The sequence below is a fragment of the Lissotriton vulgaris genome, chromosome 5, assembly GCF_964263255.1.
Source record: "Lissotriton vulgaris chromosome 5, aLisVul1.2, whole genome shotgun sequence".
Lineage (NCBI taxonomy): Eukaryota > Metazoa > Chordata > Amphibia > Caudata > Salamandridae > Lissotriton > Lissotriton vulgaris.
Window position 1 is genome coordinate 1,491,328,457 of NC_141693.1, and position 23,373 is coordinate 1,491,351,829.

Consider the following 23,373-nt stretch of genomic DNA (forward strand, 5'->3'; position numbering starts at 1 on the left):
TTTTAAAGGACCGAACCTTATGTCCTTTAAATAAACATTAAGTGGGCATCCTTTTGCATTAGTGAGATTTGAGTTATGGATTTGAAGCAGATGAAGATGATGCCAGAGATAAGCCAGCCTCAGATATTTAATTATAGTGTGCCAGCTGTCCTTGAACCCCTCCACCATTTTAGAATGTGCTCTGTTGTAAAATGCCTATCAGATTGTTAACATATGAGCTATGATGACTTTTCTACGGGTTGTTGGGAGGGGAAAGTATGAAACTGTCCAAGAAGGGCTCAGCAAAATCTCTTATTGTTGTAGGAAAACCCAAAGCAAGTGTGAAGCCATCTGTTGGAAGGAAGCAAGCTCCTGCCAAAGGCCCACAGAAACGTAAAGGCGGCAAGAGCAAGCCGACTGCTGTGGCAGCTGTGAAACCAATGAGTCCCAGTTTCCCCACTGATGAACCGCCAGCCAAAAAGGCAGCCCTGGTAAGGAAAGTCCTCTCTGACAGTTGCAATACAGCTAGAATTTGTTCAGAGTCCACCAGCAATGGATCTTTCCGAAACTGACATTTTGAAATATTCCTTGTTATTGAGCTGGGAATAATCTGTAGTAAATGTTAAACGGCAGCGGCAATATATGTTCCTATAGCAATACATCAGCTTTACACTTTTGTGCAGTCTACCAACCTCATTTTGTGGCTCCTTAGATGAAGCGACTTAGAGCTCCACTCACCCAAAATGCCACCATACCTTCTATTTTATGCCATCCGTTAGTTGTGAGAAGCAGTTGTACAGCATGAATGTTTTCTGGAGTTACATGCTGTGTATTATTCCTCCATGTATTTGTTGGGTCTGGAATAGTCTTATTTTTTTTCCATGTGGGCAGCATATGTGACCACCTTTTAGTGGAAGTTCCTATGCATGGTCACAGTCTTCAGATTCTTTTTCGGGCATTTACTTTCGATGCAGGATGGAGGAGCACCAAGAACCACCAAAAATCAAACCATCGGGAAAGGCAGATTGAATCCACTGAATAACATTGGAGTACTACAGACACCAAGAGAAAGCTGTGACCTGTCCTTTATACTAAAGGAAAGACTTGATAGGCCAATATCATTTGGTTGGGGAATGAAGAGTGGTGGGGCAGGGAGTGGAAATGGAGAACACCCCTTTAAATTCTGCTGGAAAAGCCACCACAAGTTTGCACAAAGAACTGCACAAAATCAGCAACACCACATCCCCCTATCCCCCAATGGTGGCACCCCCTAAGGGCATGAGTTACTCAAGCTGCCGTAGGAAATAAAAGAGCTTGTCAAAAAAAGAGCCATACATATAGTTCTCCTAAGAGAACTCCAAAATGGGGTCGATATTTCCTCGTTCCAAAGCAAGAGAAGTCCTTGAGTCCAATACTAGACCTTAGAGAGCTTAAAGATGATAACCTTACAAGACGTCATTCCTCTTCAAAAGTGAGTGAATTGTATGCCCATAGTAGATCTGAAGGACGCCTACCTACAAATCCCTATGAATTTCAAGAAATAGGGAATGCCTCAGATTTGTCATGGACAAGGAACATTACCATGTCAACGTGTTAACCTTTAGCATAAAATCAGTGCCACAGGCATAAAATGCCTAGCGGTGGTAGCCGCACACCTAAAGAGACGGTGTACATGTGTTTCCCTACCTAGATGACTGCTTGTTAAAGGGGTTCAAAATGCCCCTGCCAGGAGAACATACGGACTATAATGAAAACACTGTTGTAGGAAAGAAGCCCATTTTGTCATGGTCACCCCCACTTTTTGCCTGGTAACTGATGTGATTTTGACTGGAAGTGCACTGGGTTCCTGATAACCAGGTCCCCAGTGCCAGAGCTCTTTCCCAAAACTGTACAATTGTTTACCCAATTGGCAAAACCTTTAGCATCTTCTGTAAGTCCCTAGTAAATGGTACCCCTGTAGGGCTTGAGGTGCTAAAAAGGGTCCCTTAGGCCAGCAGCACAAATAATACTACCCTAAGGGACCCCTCACCAAGCAGATGCAAGACTACTATCGCAGGCTGCATGTCTTGGTGCAAACAAAAAAGGAAAACGGAACCAGTCCCACATCCCTGTGCGCAATGTCCTCTAACACTACAGATTGTATTTGTAAGTCACCCCTACAGCAGACCTGACAGCCCTCTGGCAGGGTGCTGAAAATTACATGTGAAGGCATACCTGCATGAACAGACATGCCTCTGTACTGGTCCATCCTATTACTGCCAGTACAAGTAACCAGGGAAGTCGTGTTGAAACATGTGCCGGGCACGGGTGAAACCTTGTTCCCCAGCTACATGATGGCTTTACTGAAGATAAAGATGTTTGGTATCAAACATCTCATATTGATAAACCCACATGCATGCACCCAGAGGGCACCTTAGAGGTGCCCCCTGAAAACCTACCGGCCTCTGGTGTGCTTCCCGACTGGTTTCTGCCAGCCTGCCACCCGAGACACTGTTCTGATGTCCTAGGTTGAAAGCCTTTGCTTCTAGGAGACCCAGAACAAAAGCCTGTTCAGGAAGAGGGTGTAACACTCCCTCGCAGAGGGTGACCTGCCTAGTAGCCTTACTAGGCTGGCAAGCTTCAAAGAGCTGCTGTATATGAAATCTGTATCTGGCTCCCCCTCACAGGAGAGGAAGCCGACCCCCTTGTCCAGAACTTCTTTGGCACCTGGACTTGCAGGAAAATTAGCTAGTCTGCTAGGCGTGCCACCCCCAGGCTAGTACCATCCCTAAGGTGGGCACAATTTTTCAGAAGTAGCCATCTTTGTGATGGTATACTTAGGATTTCTGTGACAGCATCATGCTCACTTCCCCAGGAAGTGGTCATATAGGGGGCATAGTGAACGCAAGGGTTAGTAGCCCATTGGCTACTACCCTACACTCCCTCAGCTCTCTTAAATAGAGTATTTAATGGGAACCCCTGGCACCTATACCTTCAGGCAGTGGTGGCTGACTGGCATGGCACTCGGTTTGGGTGAAGGAAGTGGCCCATTTACGGTCACCAGGGTCACTCCCAACCCCCTCTCAGCCTTCCATACCAAATGATGAGTCGGTCAGACAGAGAATATAAACCAATATTTGTTTGTTCAGATACACTCGATTGGAGCCCGGTCTGCCCAGTCTCTTAGGAGTGCTGCAGAGCAACTGACCTCAGCAAAATTAGAGATACATTATGTACATTTCAGAACCAAGGAAGGCACGCCCATAATGGAATTTTCCAAGCATATGCAGCTAAACCAAGAAGTACATAAGGATGGGTTTCGACTCTGAGACCGGGCACACAGTATCTATTACCCAAGGTCACTCTGTCCATGCCCGCCACTAGACTGGTGGGAGAAGGCCTCTATCTAGTGGGAAAGGTATGCGCTAATAAGAACAGCGTATTCATTAACAGAGCAAGGCCTTGGACAAACTAACATCACCAGAAACCTTTTTTCAGAGAGACAGACATTAGTTTCGATCATGGTTTAAAATGGTGACCAAACAGAAAATGGTGCAGCGAATGCTAAATTACATAGAATAATGCGCAAACAAAGGTAGCAAAAACATTTTCATTCCAACATGGGTGCCATGTCGACTTTTCTGTTTATCACCTCACAGGTGCAAGCTAGGGACTTACAGGGGGTAGAAGTACCAGTGGTGGATATGTTTTGGGGAAGAAGCACTGGCACAGGGGACCTGGTTGGCAGGGATCCTGCACTCTACAATTGAAGCCACATCAAAACCAGGCAAAAAGTGGGGCCTAACCATGCTAAAGAGGCACCCTATCATGTGAACCCACACCCCCACCCTGTCCCCCAAACTAATGAGGATGAAACTAACCTTCCCCTGGGGAGTCTTCATCTTCTAAGTGGAAGAGCCTAGAAAGGCCATCTGCATTGGCATGGGCCGTCCCAGGTCTGTTTTCCACTGTAAAGTCCATTCCATTAGAATTTGGGATTTCAACCTTTCATCTGCTGTAACCACCTGAGAGGCTTGTAGTCTGCCTGAACTAGGAAGGGAGTGACAAACAGGTATTGCCTCATCCTCTCAAGGGCCCAGACCAAAACAAAGGCTCACCTCTCTGTGGCACTCCAAAGCTGTACTCTAGGGAGTAGTCTTTTGCTTACAAAAGCAGCAGGTTGGCCATATGCCTCTGTATTTGTTTGGGCTAGGACTGCACCCATCCCATACTCTGAGGCACTTGGCTGCACAATGAACTGCTTGGAGTAGTCCGAAGCTTTCACAACTGGAGCAGAGCACATTGCATCCTTTAGAGTGTCAAAAGCCTGGTGACAGCCCGTGAGAAGGCGCCTCTTTTGCATTGTAAGCCTCCCAACCTTTTGCCTGGTTTTGATGTGGTTTGAAATGTCATGCACAACCCTAAGGAAGGGTGCACTATACCATAGGTAAGGGCATATTTGCATGAGCAGATATGCCCCAACAATATTGGGGTGTATTTCCTAACATTGTAACTGCCAGGTAAGCCATTGAGAGTACATGGGCTGGAAACTTGACAACCTGAGTTCCACAGCACCATGATGGATTCACTGAACATAGGAGTGATTAGTACCAAACCATTTCTTACAATAAATCCACACTGATGTCAGTGTGATTATTGTACCATGTCTCTGACCAGCTGTGGGCAGCCAGCCACCAGCATACATGTTTCTGGATCCCTTGGCATTTCATGTCCTCCCCCAAGATGGGCCATTGCTTGAAGAGGAGAACGTCAAAGGCCTGACACCCAGGTAATGTGTCCACCAGCCTTTGCTGCTAGCAGCAGATGGCAGCCCCTGATTTACACCCCTACTTTGGGCTGGAAAATTCAAAAGAAAAGGTGTGCCCACTTCTACCAACCCCGCCCATGAGGTGGGGGAGGCAAGGTGAAGCACAACTTTCAGTTCCTGCCATCTTGAAGATGGAGAGACCCCTCCCCCCCGCCCCCTAACACACACACAAACAGGAGTGGGTGGCATAATAGAGGGTGTAGTCACCCCAGGTAAGATGCTCATTGGCCCTACCTGCTACTCCCCTAAATCATCTACTAAATTTGGTATTTAGGTGGCTCCCTCGGGCCTGTAAACTAGATCCGTAAGAAAGACAGCGACGACCCTTCAGAGAAGACTGAAGACTACTGCCCTTTCCCCAGCCCTACTGGCCCGTCTCCAGCTTCTGCTGTGACCTGTCATGGGAGGACTGCTGCCTTCGAAAAAGACTCCAATCTCCCTTGGACAGCAGACCTGCCTTGAAGCAACCTACTCCAAGGACTCCGAATCTAGGGCAGATCCCCGTCTCCTCCCCACTTTGCACCCGTCGCCCACGGCCTCAGTCGGAGTGGCTCTCCTGTGCAGTGAAATCTCCCCGGTGATCCTGACCTCACGCCCAGCTTTGGCTGACCCTCGCCTGCCCTCCACGACTGCGCCTGTAGTGTGAATGCTGAGGCTTCCTCTGACTGCGACTAGCTCCTATAAGAACACTCAGACGTTGACAGCCACCCCTGTACACAAAGCCCCTGGGCTTTCGTGAGCTGAACCGACAATGCCCCTATGACCCCCCCTACATCCCAACCTCTGCTGTCATTGGTCTTCTTCTTGCAACCTCAGGTGCCAACCCTGCAGCCTCTTTGCCGTAAGAAGAATTTTGAAAAGCATTGGGTGCCCCATGTTAAAATTGCACCCTGCTCCCAGCGGCCCCTGCGCCACTAGTGGTGTAGATTTGGTGCGGCTTTGTGGCCCCCTGTAGGAAGCTGGCACTGTATATACTATACCAAAGTGAGGTATAGTGTGAACTGAGTCCAGTGGAACCCCAAAGGTAGGCAGAGGTAAAGTTAGATAGCACCTCACTCTCTATTTGTGGTAGGATGGTCGAGCAGTAAGGCAATATCAGAGGACCGTGTTAAGCATTTGTTGTACACTCTGTCAGCAAATGAATTCACACACTCAGTCTGAACTTCAGACCAATTGTTTTTGTTTACAAATATTCTATTCGAGGCATATGGGCTGCAGATGGTACATTTATGAATAGATCGCCATCTGGTGTTGGGCTCGGATGATTGCACTTGTTTTTCTCTTGAAGTCTTTTGTCGTCACAAGACTGGTGACTCCTCCTTTGGGTGCTAGTGTGCATGGGCATCGGCTCTATCCGTAGATTGTTTTTTTCCGCCATCGGGTTCGGATGAGGATCGAAGCGCTCCGGATCGACTTTGAGAAAAAGTGATATTTCAGCGCATATTCCCTTTCCAATTCGACGGTATTGTTATCGAACGCGAGTTCTCTTCCATTCCGACGCGTTTCGACATCAACAATAAACATTTTCGACTTCTACGTCGACGCAACCGGGAGGCCTTTCTCGACGTAGTCCAGCCCGGAGTCCAAGGAAAGGACTCCATTTAAGAGATGTCCAACGTGTGGTGCTAAGTTCCCACACAAGGACCTACACAAGGTGTGCAATCTTTGCCTATCACCTGAACACGAATCCAGGGACTGTGAAGCCTGTGCAGCATTCTCCTCCAAGTCGACGATTAGAAACCGTCGAGCCCGAAGACACGAGGTATCGAGAATGCAGTCGGAGGCAATCCCGGAGCTGTTCGAGGCCCAGCACCCCGAAGAAGAGGAAGATGAGGAAGAGTTGGGGTTCGGAAGTGGACGAGTCTGATGTCGAAGAAATCGACGTTCAACAAACCGTGAGTGACGACGTCCCCTTAACGAAAAACCCACCCAGTTCGGTGTCGACCCCGCCTTCGAGCCCGGTCGGGGACTACCGAAAAAAGTTTCCGACGCCCCGCCTTGGGCCCGGCACCGAAACCGAAACACTCGGCCTCCCACCACGTCGGATCCGAGAAACGGTCAACATCGACACCGAAGCTCCATACAAAGGAAAGCTCGCAGTTGAAACATTCCATGTCGAAACCGAAACATGCTTCGACGTCGAAGACTTACTCGACATCGGAAAAATCGAAATCGAGCAAATTCTCTGTGCCGAAAACACAGAACATTGACGGTCAGAAGCAAAGGCACCTTTCGGAACTAAAGACTTCGGTACTGACACAGGAGCATCAGACAGATCCAATACAAATGACTTTGTTTATCGATCCGCAAACTGGCAAAGTGGTGACAAAATTACCTAAAAAGAGGAAGAATGAACAGCTGGACGACAAAGCTCTTCCTTCTAAAAAGAGAACAATGGGGACAAATACAACTCCTCCCCTTTCTCCTCAACCTAGAGACACACCCTCTTCTCCTATTCCTCACACTACGCCAGCTATTCCTCCACCTTCAACACCAAGACCATCTACACCTCAAACAGATGTAGAAAGTGACTCAGGGGAGGGAGAACTTCATGGGGATGAAGACACTGCCCCAGATGAAGCAGACCCATGGGAGAATTATAATGCAGGGTCAGATGATAACGACCCAGAATTTGACCCCTCAAAACCTTCACCACCTGATGATAATACAGGGTTTGCACAGCTGATTAATAGGGCAGGAAAATATCATAAGGCAGACTTACACACAGAACCTCAAATAGAGGATTTCCTGTTAGAAACACTACCTGCTGCACAAAGAACATCAGGAACACTACCTATGCTGAAGGGTCTTCTCAATCACACAGCAGACATATTCAAAGACCCTGTGAGGGCTAGGGTATTAAACCCAAGAATTGATAAAAAACATAAGGCAGCACCAAAGGACCCAATCATTTTCAAAGGACAGGTACCTCTGGACTCGCTTGTAGTCACAAACGCTCGTAAAAGAGCAAACTCATTATCTACAGGAGAAGCTCCTCCTCCTGATAAGGAGTCCAAGTTAATAGATGCATCTGGCAAAAGAGTAGCATCCCAAGCAGCAAACAGCTGGCGCATAGCTAATACACAAGCGCTACTTGCACGCTATGATAGAGCTCATTATGATGAGTTAGAAAAACTCATTACACATCTCCCTAAAGAATATCAAAAAAGGGCAGACCAGCTCATATAAGAAGGGAAGATAAGAACTAACACTTTCATTAAGTGCGCCTTAGACGCAGCAGACACTGCAGCAAGATCCATCAACACCAGTATCATGTTAAGAAGACATACATGGCTTAGAGTCTCAGGGTTCAAACAAGAAGTACAAACATCCTTATTGAACCAACCTTTTGATGAAAAAACACTTTTCGGCTCAGGTACAGATGAGACTTTAGAAAAGATGAAAAAAGACACAAACGGCTAAATCAATGGGAGCATTACAACAGCCAACTCAAAGGGGTTCCTTTCGTAGGTCCACCTATAGAGGCGGGTCAAAGAATACAGGCACAAGCCAGCAATGTACCTCTTTTACACCAACATCACCCAGAGGTAATTCAAGAGGCAGTTCCAGAGGTAACAACAACAAAGGTAGAGGTCGCGGAAATAACAACAACCGCAACTCCCCAACCCCAAAACAGTGACTTCATACAGCTCCCCACAGACCATATAACACCGGTCGGGGGACGTCTATCACAGTTCTTACCTGTCTGGGAAAACATCACATCAGACAGGTGGGTGAGAAAAATTATCCAACATGGTTATTGCCTAGAACTCACAGCTACCCCACCAAGCATCCCCCCCAGACAGCGTCCAATGAGTCAAGATCATCTAACATTGTTAAAACAGGAAGTACTATCACTGCTGCAAAAGCATGCTATAGAGAAGGTTCCAAAACATCAACAAGGGACAGGAGTATACTGTCTATACTTCCTAATTACCAAAAAAGACGGGTCTCTAAGACCAATTTTAGACCTCAGACCTCTCAATGCATACATAAATTCTGAACATTTCCACATGGTCACGCTCCAACAAGTACTTCCTTTACTGAAGAAAGGGGACTTTCTTTCTACACTGGATCTAAAAGACGCTTACTTTCACATCCCAATTCACAAAGCCCACAGAAAATACCTCAGGTTTGTAGTAGAAGGACAACATTATCAGTTCAAAGTCCTTCCGTTTGGGGTCACAACAGCACCAAGGGTGTTCACAAAATGCCTAGCAGTAGTTGCAGACAACAAATACATGTCTTCCCTTACTTGGACCATTGGCTAATAAAAGCCAAGTCACAAGAAGAATGTCTTCAAAACACACAGAAGACTATTCAATTGCTGCACCAACTAGGGTTTACGGTGAACTACACAAAATCCCACCTGCAACCAAACAAAGTTCAACATTATCTAGGGGCTACTATAGACACAGAAAGAGCCAAAGTATACCCCAATCCAATCAGGATCCAAACAATGATCACGTTGATCCAAAGATTTCAACCACAACACTCACTAACAGCTCGAGTGTTCATGCAGCTATTAGGGATGATGTCCTCCTGCATACTGCTAATACCATATGCCAGACTACAAATGCGTCCACTGCAAGAATGTCTAGCAACACAGTGGAATCAGGCTCAAGGTCAGATTACAGATCTGGTGTTGGTAGACGACCGCACACATCGCTCTCTGAAGTGGTGGAACACAACAAACATTTCCAGGGGGCGGTCGTTCCTAGGACCGATTCCACAAGTGATACTAACAGCGGATGCATCGCTCACCGGATGGGGAGCGCATATGGAGAAATATACAGTGCAGGGAAGATGGAGTGTACAGCAAAAAAGACTGCACATCAATTATCTAGAACTACTAGCAGTGTTTCTAGCATTAAAAGCTTTTCAAATGCAGATTCTCAATAAGCAGTCTTGATCAGAGCAGACAACATGACTGCAATGTATTATATTCAAAAACAGGGGGGGACACACACTCTCCAACTATCCAGACTAGCGCTGGACATTTGGAGATGGGCCATTCCTCAAAAGATCTATCTATTAGCCGAACACCTACCAGGAGTTCAAAATCAGATAGCAGACATCTTAAGCAGGGAGTCAGAACAAATACACGAATGGGAACTGCACAACCAAATACTGCAGCCATTCTTCCAAAGATGGGGACAACCAGAGATAGATCTCTTTGCCACTCATCAGAACGCAAAATGCCAAACCTTCGCATCCAGGTACCCACACCACCTGTCTCAGGGCAATGCCTTATGGATAAATTGGTCCAACAAATTTGCTTACGCTTTTCCCCCTCTCCCACTAATTCCATTAGTGATTCAAAAACTGCAACAACATTCAATGACAATGATACTAGTAGCACCCACGTGAGCATGCCGGCCGTGGTTCACCACGCTACTGCAACTCTCACAGGTGCCACATCAAAAGTTAAGAATATTACCCATGCACCTTACACAGAACCATGGAGAAATAATGCACCCAGATCCCAAACAATTGAACCTAGCGATCTGCCTCCTGAGGTCATAGAATTTGGATGCTTAGATTTACCTCCAAACTGTATGGAAATCATTAAGCAAGCAAGACGTCCTACCACCAGAGCATGCTATGCAGCAAAGTGGAAAAGGTTTGCTGTATACTGTAACAGTAACAACATCAACCCTCTGGACGCATCCCCTAAAGAGATTATTTGCCATTTACTACACTTGCAGCAATGTAACCTTGCTTACACCTCTATTAGAGTACATCTTGCAGCTATAGCAGCGTACCTGCAAAACAGGCAACATCTTTCCCTGTTTAAAGTGCCAGCAATAAAAGCTTTCATGGAAGGCCTCAAAAGAGTCATTCCACCAAGACTACTGCCTTCCCCAGTCTGGAATCTCAACATAGTACTTACCAGACTAATGGGACCACCTTTCGAACCCATGCAGAGGTGTGAAATACAATTCCTTACATGGAAGGTGGCTTTTCTTATAGCTATTACTTCACTCAGAAGAGTAAGTGAATTGCAAGCATTCACAATACAAGAACCATTCCTACAGTTACACCAAAATAAAGTGGTTCTTAGAACAAACCCAAAATTCTTGCCTAAAGTAATTTCAGCATTCCACATCAATCGGCCAGTGGAACTACCAGTCTTCTTTCCAAAACCACAAACGGTAGCAGAAAGGGCCCTACATACATTAGATGTCAAAAGGGCAATATTGTACTACATAGAAAGAACACAATCTTTCAGAAAAACAAAACAACTATTTGTAGCGTTTTCTCCTACACATAAGGGCAATCCTATCTCTAAAGCGGGCATTGCCAGGTGGATTGTAAAATGTATACAAATATGTTACTTAAAAGCAAAAAGGACATTAACACCTTCGACGCTCATGACGAGCTCAGCTCGTCATGATGTACACCTCTCATACCCTCATGACGAGCTGAGCTCGTCATGGAGCATGGGTTTCTGAAAATGTCAGCACCCAGCGGGAATTGCTCTAGCATCCATGGAGTTAACTGTTCCTCCTAGAGCTCACTCTACACATAAACTAGGAGCATCTATGGCATTCTTAGGAAACATTCCTCTAGATGACCTATGCAAAGCAGCTACCTGGATTACTCCGCATACCTTCATAAAACACTACTGTGTCGATGTGAAGGCAACACAACAGGCTAGAGTGTGACAATCTGTACTAAAAACTTTATTTCAAACTGTTGCAACAGACACGGGTGACCACCGCTAGGGAGATAACTGCTGTATAGTCTATTCATAAATGTACCATCTGCAGCCCATATGACTCGAACGGAATATGCTACTTACCAGTATGCATCTGTTCTTGGCATAGAGGGCTGCAGAGTGGTACATGCCCTCCCAGCCTCCCCGGAAACCTGTGTCTGTTCCAACACTATCTTATTTAGATACACTTACATGGGAATTTCTATCTGTATTCTATCTGTATTCTATCATACTACTCCATCTAACCCTACTATGGCAAAACAATCTAAGGATGGAGCCGATGCCCATGCGCACTAGCACCCAAAGGAGGAGTCACCAGTCTTGTGACGACAAAAGACTTCTCCAAGAGAAAAACAAGTGCAATCATCCGAGCCCAACACCAGATGGCGATCTATTCATAAATGTACCACTCTGCAGCCCTCTATGCCAAGAACAGAGGCATACTGGTAAGTAGCATATTCCTTTAGTTATTTTATTTTCTAGCACCTGGCACAGGTAAGCAACAAATACTTTACAGTAGTTTTGCAGCGTGAATCTTTCTGGATTCACTATGCTGTGCATTATTCTGCGGTCTAGTGGTTGGGTCCGGAATCGTAGTCTTTTTTGTGTTTTTTTCTTGTTTTTTTCGTAGCCCAGGTGGGCGTCAACGTCCCACCTTTGGTGTCCTTCCGGTGACGTCGGCATGTTTCCTGCGGAAGCTCCCACCCTTGGGCGCCATCTTCAGATTCTTTTTTACGCCGTTGGGTCTGGATCGTTCCCGAGAGGGCTCCAGAGATTTGGAGAAAAGAGAAGCGAAAAGCCAAGTTTTTGGGAAGAAAAGAGTTGAGAAGACTAAGTGAGACTACATCAGCGAAGGGGACTACGAAGGAAGAGGATCTTCGAGGAACTTCGTCCAGAAGAGAATGCGCTATCAGGGGGCCACCTGAGCGCAAGAGATGGACAACACACCATTCAAATTCTGCCGGAACTGCCACCACAAGTACGAGCAGAAAGACCAACATCCAGTCTGCGACCACGAAAGCAGGGACTGCAACGCCTGCTCCGCCTTTACGCCGAAGACCCTTCGAGTGAGAGAGAGGCAAAGAAGAGCTAACTTCGCCATGCAGGGCAAGGGCCAACCACCGTCCCTTCGAGACCTGGGACTCTCGACCGACGAGGAGGATACCGTCGCCGTAGAAGACGACTGCTACACGGTCGTAGAGACCGATAAAACGAAGACTCCAGAAAAGGTAGGAGACTCGATGCCCCAAAAAGGCCTGCAAGACTCTCGACAGTCTGCCCAAGACTCTCGAAAAAACGAGGGCAAGACCCCGAAAGCGCCGACGCCGAAAGCTCCGGCGTCGGCAGCAACACCCAGGGCCAGCGGATCCTCACAGAAGGACTTCCAGGCACCGAAGGGCGGCGACCAGCCACGGTCGTCGAAAAACGCCCACGAAAAGGAACGCTCAACGCCGAAGACCTCTTCGACGTCGACAAAGGACACAAGACCAGTCTCGACGCCGAAACCTGTCTCGACACCGAAACCAGTCTCGACGCCATCAAGACAGACAAAGAGACCGGCACAACCAATCGACGCCCAACAGGCGGCCGTGATGGAAAGAAAGAAGAGAAGACTCGAGGCAGAGATGGAAACATCTTGCAGTGAAACAAAGACTTCGACGAAAGGATGAAAGCGTATACAATTCTGTCGAAGCCAAAGCCACCGGTGGCCGAGTTCGTTGAGGAAGAAGAAGAGTTTGAGGTCGAAGCACCGCCGGAAAGCCAGGAAGATCTGGAATATCGGGAAGATGAGACCCCCTACTACGAGGAGGAGGAAGATGACCACCAGAGGACTTTTCAGGCCTCGACTTACTCCGACACACAGGACCTGGAGTGGCAGGACCTCGAAGCCGAGAGTCCAGAAGAGGGAGTGGACACATATCCGGCGAGGCCCTCGCCGCCTGACGACATTGGACTTTACAATGAAGTCATCAAGAACGCAGCATCAGCGTTCAGAGTAAAACTCGAGAAGGAACAGCCGAAGGCGGATTTCCTTGTGGAAATACTGCTCCCAATACAAACTAGGAGCCAGTACCTGCCAATGCTCGAAAGCATCAAAGGACAAGGTATAGAGGCCTTTAAAGAGCCTGCGACTTGTAAACCCGTCACACCCAGGACAGAGAAGAAGTACAAGCACTCTCCCAAGGACCCACCCTACATCCAGGGAACGGTCACTGCCGACTCAATCATTGCGGCAACTGCAAGGAAAAGGGCAAATGTCCCGACAACGTCAGGACCACCTCCAGACAAGGAGAGCAGAAGGATGGACCTGACAGGAAGTAAGATCGAGAGGAATGCCGCAACACACTGGCGCATGGCCAATTCCAACGCCCCGCTGAACAGGCACCAATACCAGATCCTGGACGAACTGGGCCAGTTAGTCAAACACCTCCCACACGAATACCAGCAAAGAGCTGCGCACCTGGTAGAGGAGGAGAAGAACGTGGCAAATTCATACCTAAAAACAGCACTGGATGGTGCAGACACAGCCAGCAGACTTATGATACTGGGCATCAAGGAAAGGAGAAAAGCCTAGCTCAGAATATCCGGTTTTAAACCAGAGGTGCAACACAACATCCTGAACACCCCGTTCAACGGTGAGACACTGTTCGGAGCACTAGGGGACTAAAAGCTCACCCAACTGAAAAAGGACAACTACACCGCAAGATCCATGGGGGCCTTGCAAGTCAGGGGAAATAAGAGCGGAACCCAGTCACGGAGACCAAACTGGAGAGGGGGAAACCAGCCGGCAACGCCACACCAGACTTTCCACCAGGGCGACACCCAGACGCAACAAGGCCAGCAAAAACAAAACTGGTAATACCAACAGAGGGGCCAGTCCTTTCGCTGGAAAGGGAATGGACGTGGAAACAAAAGAAGAAGTGGACAACAACCCACCTCCAAGTGACTCTGCCACACTACTAGTGCACACCCTTTCAAAAACTCCACGGGTGGAGCACAGATACAACAAAGAGGAGTGGCTCGGACTAAACATCCAAGAGCACGTAACACCGGTGGGAGGAAGACTGAACCTTTTCTTCCAGAAGTGGAAGAAAATAACTACAGACAGATGGATTCTCAACACCATACAGTACGGACACTGCATAGAGTTGGAAAGAACACCACCAAACAAAAAAACAAAAAGAAGAGCACTAGCAAAGAAGGAACTAGAGCTACATCAAAGGGAGGCACAAGAACTCCTGTAGAAGGAGGCTATTGAGCTTGTACGTCCCATAGAGAGGAACAAGGGGGTGTACTCGACGTACTTCCTGGTACCAAAGGTAGACGAAACAATGAGACCCATCCTGGACCTAAGGTTCTTCAACAAATACATAAAAACCCAAAAATTCAAGATGACGTCCCTGCAGGAGGTCCTTCCACAGATACAAGGCAGGGACTTCATGGTCACCATAGACCTCAAAGATGCCTACCTGCACATCCCAATGAACAGGCGGTACAAACATCTGCTAAGATTTGTCATCAACCCAGATCACTATCAATTCACGGCACTGGCATTCGGACTGAAATCCGCACCACGGGTATTCACAAAGTGCCTTGCATCAGTCGCTTCACACTTAAGGAGGGAAGGGATACACGTATACCCTTACCTGGACGATTGACTAATAAAGGCAAGGTCATACAAGACATGCAAATAGCACGCACAGCGAGTGACAGACACACTGATGGCCCTGGGTTTCTCCATCCACTGGGGAAAATCCTCAATGAACCCAGAGCAAGTAAAAATGTTCCTGGGTGCGCAGATCAACACAGTACAGGAGAAGGTGGCACTGTTGAAGGAGGCACGCCTCTACCAGAAGGGGCGTGCTCTGACCGTGAGGACGGCAAGCAAGATGATGGGCATGATGGCCTCATGCATACACATAGTGCCAAATGTACGACTCCACAAGAGGCGACTGCAGGAGTGGCTATAGGACCAATGGTCACAAGCTACAGGTTGTTGGGAGGACCTAGTGGTTGTAACGCACGCAGTGCACGAGGAGATATCATGGTTGAACAAAGGAAACATAACAAAAGGGAAGCCGCTAACACCACCTACACCAACTTTGACCATCACCACAGACGCATCCCTGAAGGGATGGGGAGCACACATGAAAAAACTCAGGGTGAGGGGTCTGTGGACACCTGCGGATGCGGTCAAACACATCAATTACAGACTAAGCTGTACAACCAACCAGTGTTGATCCAGACAGACAACACAACAGCGATGTTCTACATAAACAAGCAGGGAGGAACACAATCCGCCCCGCTGTCAGAACTAGCGCAGGAAATATAGAGATGGGCCATCCCACTAAAAATAGATCTACTGGCGATTCATCTGCCAGGGAAGGACAACGTGGAAGCGGACTTGCTCAGCAAACAGACATCGGCTTCACACGAATCGGAGCTCAATGCCCAAGAGACAAAGAGACTGTTCGACAGGTGGGGAACACCATCGATAGACCTATTTGCAACACGCCAGAATGCAAAATACCAGCACTTCGCATCCAGGCAACCAGGGGAAGGGTCACTGGGGAATGCCCTATGGATAAGCTGGTCAAAGACATTTGCTTACGCTTTTCCGCCGATCCCCCTGATACACAAGGTACTCAGCAAGTGCAGGAAGAGCAACATGACCCTGATACTGGTGGCACCACAGTGGGCCAGACAGACCTGGTACTCGCAGATTATGGAGATGACATTATGGAGATGACACAGAGTGCACCACACAGATTTGGGAGAAGGAAAGACCTACTTTCCATGCAAAACGGAAAGGTGTTGCATACAGAGCCAGAAAGCCTCAGCTTGGCAGCCTGGCTTCTGAGGGCATAGAGTTCACACACCTTAAATTACCTGAGAGCACTCTGAAGGTACTTCAAGAGGCAAGAAGACCTAGCACGCGGAAGTGCTACGTGGCCAAATGGAAGAGGTTCACACTATGGTGCAGAAAGGAATAACTGCACAACAAGATGACCAGAGACTCAACAGTGCTAAAATACCTCACGGACCTGCTCGAGGCTAGTTTCATGGGTAAAGCAGTTACCAAGGGGACGATTGCACAATGGATCGCACGTTCACAAAACAGTACTGTGTGGACATACAAATGAACAAAGAAGCACAAGTAGGACAGAAGGTGCTTCAACACATATTCAAAAATCAAGGCTCATCTTCCACCCAGCTGCCACAATCATGACAAACTGTTACAAAGTCTATGCACAGCATAGTGAATCCAGAAAGATTCACACTGCAAAACGAATAGTTTCTTACCTGTCGGTGTAGTTTTGCAGCTTGAAGATCTTCACTAGCGAACCCACCCACTTCCGCCAGAAAGATGAGACTGGAGAAAGAGGTGGTAAAAACGGGGAAAAAGACTTTAAAAGACTTTTGAAGGAAAAAGCGGTGAAACAAAATATTGAAACATTGCCATACTATTCGGAAACAGAACACAAACGGGAAAAAAAGAATCCGAAGATGGCGTCCAAGGGTGGGAGCTTCTGCAGGAAGCATGCCGACGTCACCTGAAGGACACCAAAAGGTGGGACGGCGACGCCCACCTGGGCTATGAAAAAAAAAAAAAAAGAAAACACTACGATTCTGGACCCAACCACTAGACCGCGGAATAATGCACAGCATAGTGAATCCAGAAAGATCTCCAAGCTGCAAAACTACACCGACCGGTAAGAAACTATTCGTTATGCAGTTTTTAAACCATTTGAATTGTAATTGCATATTCACTTAGTTTTGACTTGCAGTATGGTTGCAGAGAAATGCAATACTTTGTAAATACAGTACATAGACTTGAATGGTCTGTTCAGTAAAATACTAGGTAAGTTACTTTTTAGATTACTTTTCTTACACAGAGAAGGATACCTAGATACTACTCTGGGAGGACATTTCCTGTAAACAGGTAAGTAAAATCGTATTTGTTAACCTGTACAATTTTAAAGAATTTCTTTAGGTTTACAACATCCACACTTAAAAACTTTTCTAAGACAAGCATTTGCAATGCAATAGGTCTCGCATTAGGCAAGTTTGAGCTATTGGTATTGTAAATGACACATTTTTTATTTTTGTGTTGGTTTTGAAAATAGCAAATTTAATAGCTTTGTCATTTACAATGCCAATAGTTCTAACGTTTGCAAATGTGACACCTATAGCATTTGTAATGCAATATGTGTTGTATTTATGTGACTTAGATGTATTGATATTTTAAATAACAATGGCTTTTACATTTTTTAATAATTAATACTTAAATAAAAGTTATTGTAATTTATAATAGCAATAGCTTAAACTTTTGTAAAAAAAATTGTGAAGATTATGTTAATTGTATTTTATTTTGACAAATCCAAGAACAGAAGTGAAATATTAACATCTTTTTATGACATTTGTAATAAAGCTTGAAACATTGAGAGAACATATTTGAACCAGTTATTGAATGGTTGCACAGATTGATGCGGTGGTGGCGCTGAGTGATATTGTGGTGGCAATGAGTGATGCTGTGGTGTTCATTGATGCTGTGGTAGCGCCTAGTGATGTTGTATTTCCCATGAGTGATGCTGTGGTGGTGCTGAGTGATACTGTGGCGAAGTGATAGATAGAGTGAAGGCGATAGATATATAGAGTGATGGCGATAGATAGATAGAGTGATGGTGATAGATAGAGTAAGTGCGCTAGATAGATAGAGTGTATTTATGTTGCATTGAGTAGTGTAAGTATGAGGTGTGTAATTATACGGCACTGAGTGGTATTATGTGAAGTGTATTTACGTTGCATTGAGAAGAGTAATTATATGGGGTGTTATTCGTGGCACTGAGTGGTAATATGGGGAGTGTATGTTGTATTCAGTAGAGTAATTATGTGGCACTGAGTGGTATTTGGAGTGTATGTTGCATTGAGTGCAGTGTAATTATGTAGCATATTATACGGCACTGAGTGGTATTATGTGAAGTGTATTTACGTTGCATTGAGAAGAGTAATTATATGGGGTGTAATTACGTGGCAGTGAGTGGTAATATGGGGAGTGTATGTTGCATTCAGTAGAGTGTACTTATGTGGCACTGAGTGGGATTTGGAGTGAATGTTGCATTGAGTGCAGTGTAATTATGTGGTGTGTAATTATGTGGCACTCAGTAGTATTTGGAGTGTATGTTGCATGGAGTGCAGTGTAAATATGTAATATGTAATTTTGTGGCACTGAGTCGTATTGTTTGGAGTGTATATGGCATTGAGTGCAGTGTAACTATGTAGCATATAATTATGTGGCACTGAGTGGTATTTGGAGTGTATGTTGCATTGAGAGCTGGGTAATTATGTGACAGCGCAGTGTGTGAGGCAACGCAGTGTGTGTGTGTGTGTGTGTGTGTGTGTGTGAGGCAACGCAGTGTGTGTGTGTGTGTGTGTGTGTGTGTGAGGCAGCGCAGTGTGTGTGTGTGAGGCAGTGCAGTGTGTGTGTGTGAGGCAGAGCAGTGTGTGTGAGGGAGGGCAGCGCAGTGTGTGTGAGGGAGGGCAGCGCAGTGTGTGTGAGGGAGGGCAGCGCAGTGTGTGTGTGAGGCAGTGCAGTGTGTGTGAGGCAGTGCAGTGTGTGTGAGGCAGCACAGTGTGTGTGAGGCAGCGCAGTGTGTGTGTAAGGCAGCGCAGTGTGTGTGTGTAAGGCAGCGCAGTGTGTGTGTGTAAGGCAGCGCAGTGTGTGTGTGAGGCAGCGCAGTGTGTGTGAGGCAGCGCAGTGTGTGTGAGGCAGCGCAGTGTGTGTGAGGCAGCGCAGTGTGTGTGTGAGGCAGCGCAGTGTGTGTGTGAGGCAGCGCAGTGTGTGTGTGAGGCAGCGCAGTGTGTGTGTGAGGCAGCGCAGTGTGTGTGTGAGGCAGCGCAGTGTGTGTGTGAGGCAGCGCAGTGTGTGTGTGAGGCAGCGCAGTGTGTGTGTGAGGCAGCGCAGTGTGTGTGTGAGGCAGCGCAGTGTGTGTGTGTGTGAGGCAGCGCAGTGTGTGTGTGTGTGAGGCAGCGCAGTGTGTGTGTGTGTGAGGCAGCGCAGTGTGTGTGTGTGTGAGGCAGTGCAGTGTGCGTGTGTGTGTGAGGCAGCGCAGTGTGTGTGTGTGAGGCAGCGCAGTGTGTGTGTGTGTGTGAGGCAGCGCAGTGTGTGTGTGTGTGAGGCAGCGCAGTGTGTCTGAGGCAGCGCAGTGTGTGTGAGGCAGCGCAGTGTGTGTGAGGCAGCGCAGTGTGTGTGAGGCAGCGCAGTGTGTGTGAGGCAGGGCAGTGTGTGTGTGAGGCAGCGTAGTGTGTGTGTGAGGCAGCGTAGTGTGTGTGTGTGAGGCAGCGCAGTTTGTGTGAGGCAGCGCAGTGTCCAATGTGTGGAAGGCCCTGGTTACTTCAGCATGAATGACGCATTTGCACTTCATAACAGCTAGATTTAGACTGGCACTGCAGGATTATAAACCCCTTGGAAGCCCTTGAATCGTCTGTACATCCAGTTCTAGGGTTACAAGACTCATTCTGTTGTTTTATTTATTTCCAATGCACGTGGCTGTTTTTAAATGTGATGGTGTTCTGCTTGGCCCAAAACATGGGCTTCAAACGTCTGGTCGCAGAGCGGTGCAGCCGCCTGCAGGCTGGAAGCACACGGCTTGACATGGAATTATTTACATTTAAACAAAAATAAAATTAATGAGTTTACATAAGTTACGACTGCCCTATATGAACACGGTGACAGAGACTGGAAAACAACTGCTTGATTGCTGGTAGGTAGAGAAATGCATTTATAGGAAAACGTGTTTATTTTCGATTTTTTGACAACATAATATATCAAAGTAATATAGATACACCTAAAAAACTGATTCTGCGCGAGCCACTGCCGCCGATTTTGCAGTTTCCTACCTAACCTTCGTAAATAGTGTATAGCCACCGGTTTTACCAATCAACGCAGTAGTGCTTATTTTATCAACTGAGGTAAGATGAAACTTTGCTTTACACATGTATACACACATATTGAGCTGCTTTCTATATATACATTGCATTACTTTAAATATTAGTTGTGATGTTTAACATATATATTGTGCTGCATTATATATACATACATAATATATTGCATCACATATAGTTTTGCAAAGCGTTTTGTAACACGTGCGACGCCTACACATTTTAGTGAGATAATGTTTATTATCGCATTGAAATGTAACGTTATGCAATTTTATAACGAAGCCTGTCATTGTGCCGTTATGGTGTGGCTTTCTTACTGCTGTGGGTGCTGACCGCCGGAATCCCAGCAGCAAACAGTTAACACCCGTGTTCAGCTTTTTGGGAGGCTACACAACGCTACAATATATCGAATATATGAACATCCGGATGTGTGGCATGCCGCGTCACATGATATCCGGCCGCCAGCAACTGACAGGAAGTTAGCAAGCCGTGTTACGTGAGTGAGCTGCAGGCTGCTTTAATTAGTGCTCACTATTCCTGATATAATGGCACCAGACGGTCGGACTGGCAGCAGGGAGATATCACAATTGTTTGGCCGCATAATGTGCATAATGCAGCTAAGTCAGGGTGAGTGAAAAAAGACAAATTGCCAGCAGCGTAACTTAGGTGTTACTATATGAAAGTTATTGCACGTAGACTTAATATGGCGCTTTACTTTTATTATTAAATACGGGCCTATTTTACTAAACTGATTGTAACGCATGAGGCAACACAGCCTATTTGCCTGTAAGGGATTGTGTTTTAAGGCAAATATTGCATTTTTTTGTATTGTAACTATGCCGCATTTGACTTTAACTGGTGTTTTATTGAAGTACGGCTTTAACAAAGTGCGGGGTGAAGTGAAGAGAGAGGCTGTTTTTTAGTGTGGTAGCATTAAGTGTGTCAAATATCATAATTAGAAAACAATATTTAACAGCAAATGGGAGAGTATGCCGAGTAATATTAGATAGCAGCGCAGAGCTTTGCAGAAAGTCGCGCAATTTGAAAGAATTGATACGTTTTGTACATTTAAAGCGAACTGGGTTGGCAGCGGATAAGGATAGGGGGAGGGGGCAGTGTTGTGTAACAGTTGGTAAAAGAAAACAGCCTTCACTATTGCAAACTTATATTATTTTGAGCAAATGTGAGGCTTTTTGTAGGAGTAAATAAGTGTGGTATTTGGAGCCGGTGTGTTATTAATTACTGGAGGATGACAGTGAATAGTTAAAAAAGCAGGGACTAATTCTATGCAATAAAATGTTTAAGGCAGAAAATGGAAGTACAATAAGGACGATTAGCTAAAGCAAAGAGATATTCGGGAAAAATTGGTGAGTTTGTGCAAATCTAAAGCGTATTGTGTTAGCAGCGGAATCGTAGGAGAGAGAGAATGTTGCGTGACAGCAGTTAGTAAAGAAGAGCTTTTACTATTGCAGATTTATGTTATTTGAGCATATGTGAGGCTTTTTGTAGCAGTAAGTTAATGCTATGTGAGGAGTTTGGTGTTTTATATAATAACTGGAGAGCAAAAGCGAAGCGCCAAAAAGCGTGTAGTAATACGATGCAAAATAATGTTAAAAGCGGAGACATACATGGATATTATTTAAAACGCATTTGTATTTATATTTGCATTACAAATACATTATATCACCTAACAATACTTAAATGTTATTTCCAGTATTTTTATTTGCATAATGCAATGCACATACACCGCAAAGCGATTTGTAAAACAGCAGAGCGTGACAGGGAAGAAAGCATGTAATTGGACTTGAGAGTAAATAGCGGGCGCAACAAAAATAATATTTAAATATTTGCAAATGAATATAGAGTGTACAGGCCATGGCGACAAGAATGAGGAGAGGGTGGGGAGGATAGGAATGATTAGCTGTAGCGGAGAGCGAGTAAAAAAAGCGCAGTATTAAGTGGGAATTTAGAGTGAACAGAGTTCGCAGCGAAAGGGGTGTTGGAAAGGGGGGAGGGTAGGAATAGTAGCTTGAGGAGAAGAGCGGTGTGCAAAAAAAGGGATATAATTATTTGCAAGTATATATAGACTAGTAAGGTGTTATATGTTTACTACTGTAGAGTTATCATATATTTTACCAAATGCGAGGCTGTGTGCAAAAGTAATAAAGTTGTATGTAAAGTGTTGGTGTATTATATAGAATAAGTCCATAGTGGAAATTAGGAGTGGAAAGCAGCTCAACGAAAATAGTATTTAATGCTTTGTAAATGTACATGTAACGGACCGGTGATGCGAACTGTGAAGAAAAGGGAGGGGGGGGGGGAGGGAGCAGGAGACGTTAGGTACAGCAGAGATGTTTGGGCAAAAGCGCTATATAGTTTTAAAAGTAAACATTGTCATGTATATTATTTAAAATGCATACACTTGTAAATTTGCATTACGTTACATAGCAATACATTAACATATTAAAAAATAATGTGTATGTTATTTTGTAGTATTTATTTTACATAATGCTTTGCACATACACTATGAAGATATGAGTAGTAAAATGGCAGTGAATAACAGAGATTGAAGGCTATGTACTGGTAGCTAGAGATAAAGAGATAGGCGCAAATAAAAGAATGTTAATATTTAGCAAATGTATATGTAGTGCACAGGGGGTGGCAACTGTGATAAAGAAGAAGTAGTAAAATGACAGTGTTTATAAGTAGTGGCAGCTGGAAGTAAAGAGAATGCGTAAATAATAGTATGTAATAGTTTCGTAATGGATGTATACGAAATAGGGTAGCAACAGGGAAGAAAAGAAGGGGAGAAGTGCAAGGTTAGCTGGAGCACGGTGCGAGAGGAAAAAAGAGCTATATAATGCGTTATTTTGAAGCGGAGAGGGGCCGGTGGGGAAGGGGGGGGGGGGAAGGGGAAAGGCGG

The 23,373-nt window shown here is 45.8% G+C and overlaps 1 protein-coding gene across 7 annotated transcripts in view; it reads left to right on the plus strand.

Annotated features, from left to right (window-relative positions):
* Nucleotides 1-23,373, plus strand: part of LOC147712816 (zinc finger CCCH domain-containing protein 11A-like) — a 507,151-nt gene that overhangs the window by 434,496 nt on the left and 49,282 nt on the right. For all 7 annotated transcript variants that reach the window (XM_086923487.1, XM_086923489.1, XM_086923491.1 and 4 more), the window contains one exon: nucleotides 304-470. In XM_086923487.1, coding sequence (XP_086779613.1) covers nucleotides 304-470 — 167 coding nt within the window. The remainder of the gene's footprint in view (nucleotides 1-303; nucleotides 471-23,373) is intronic.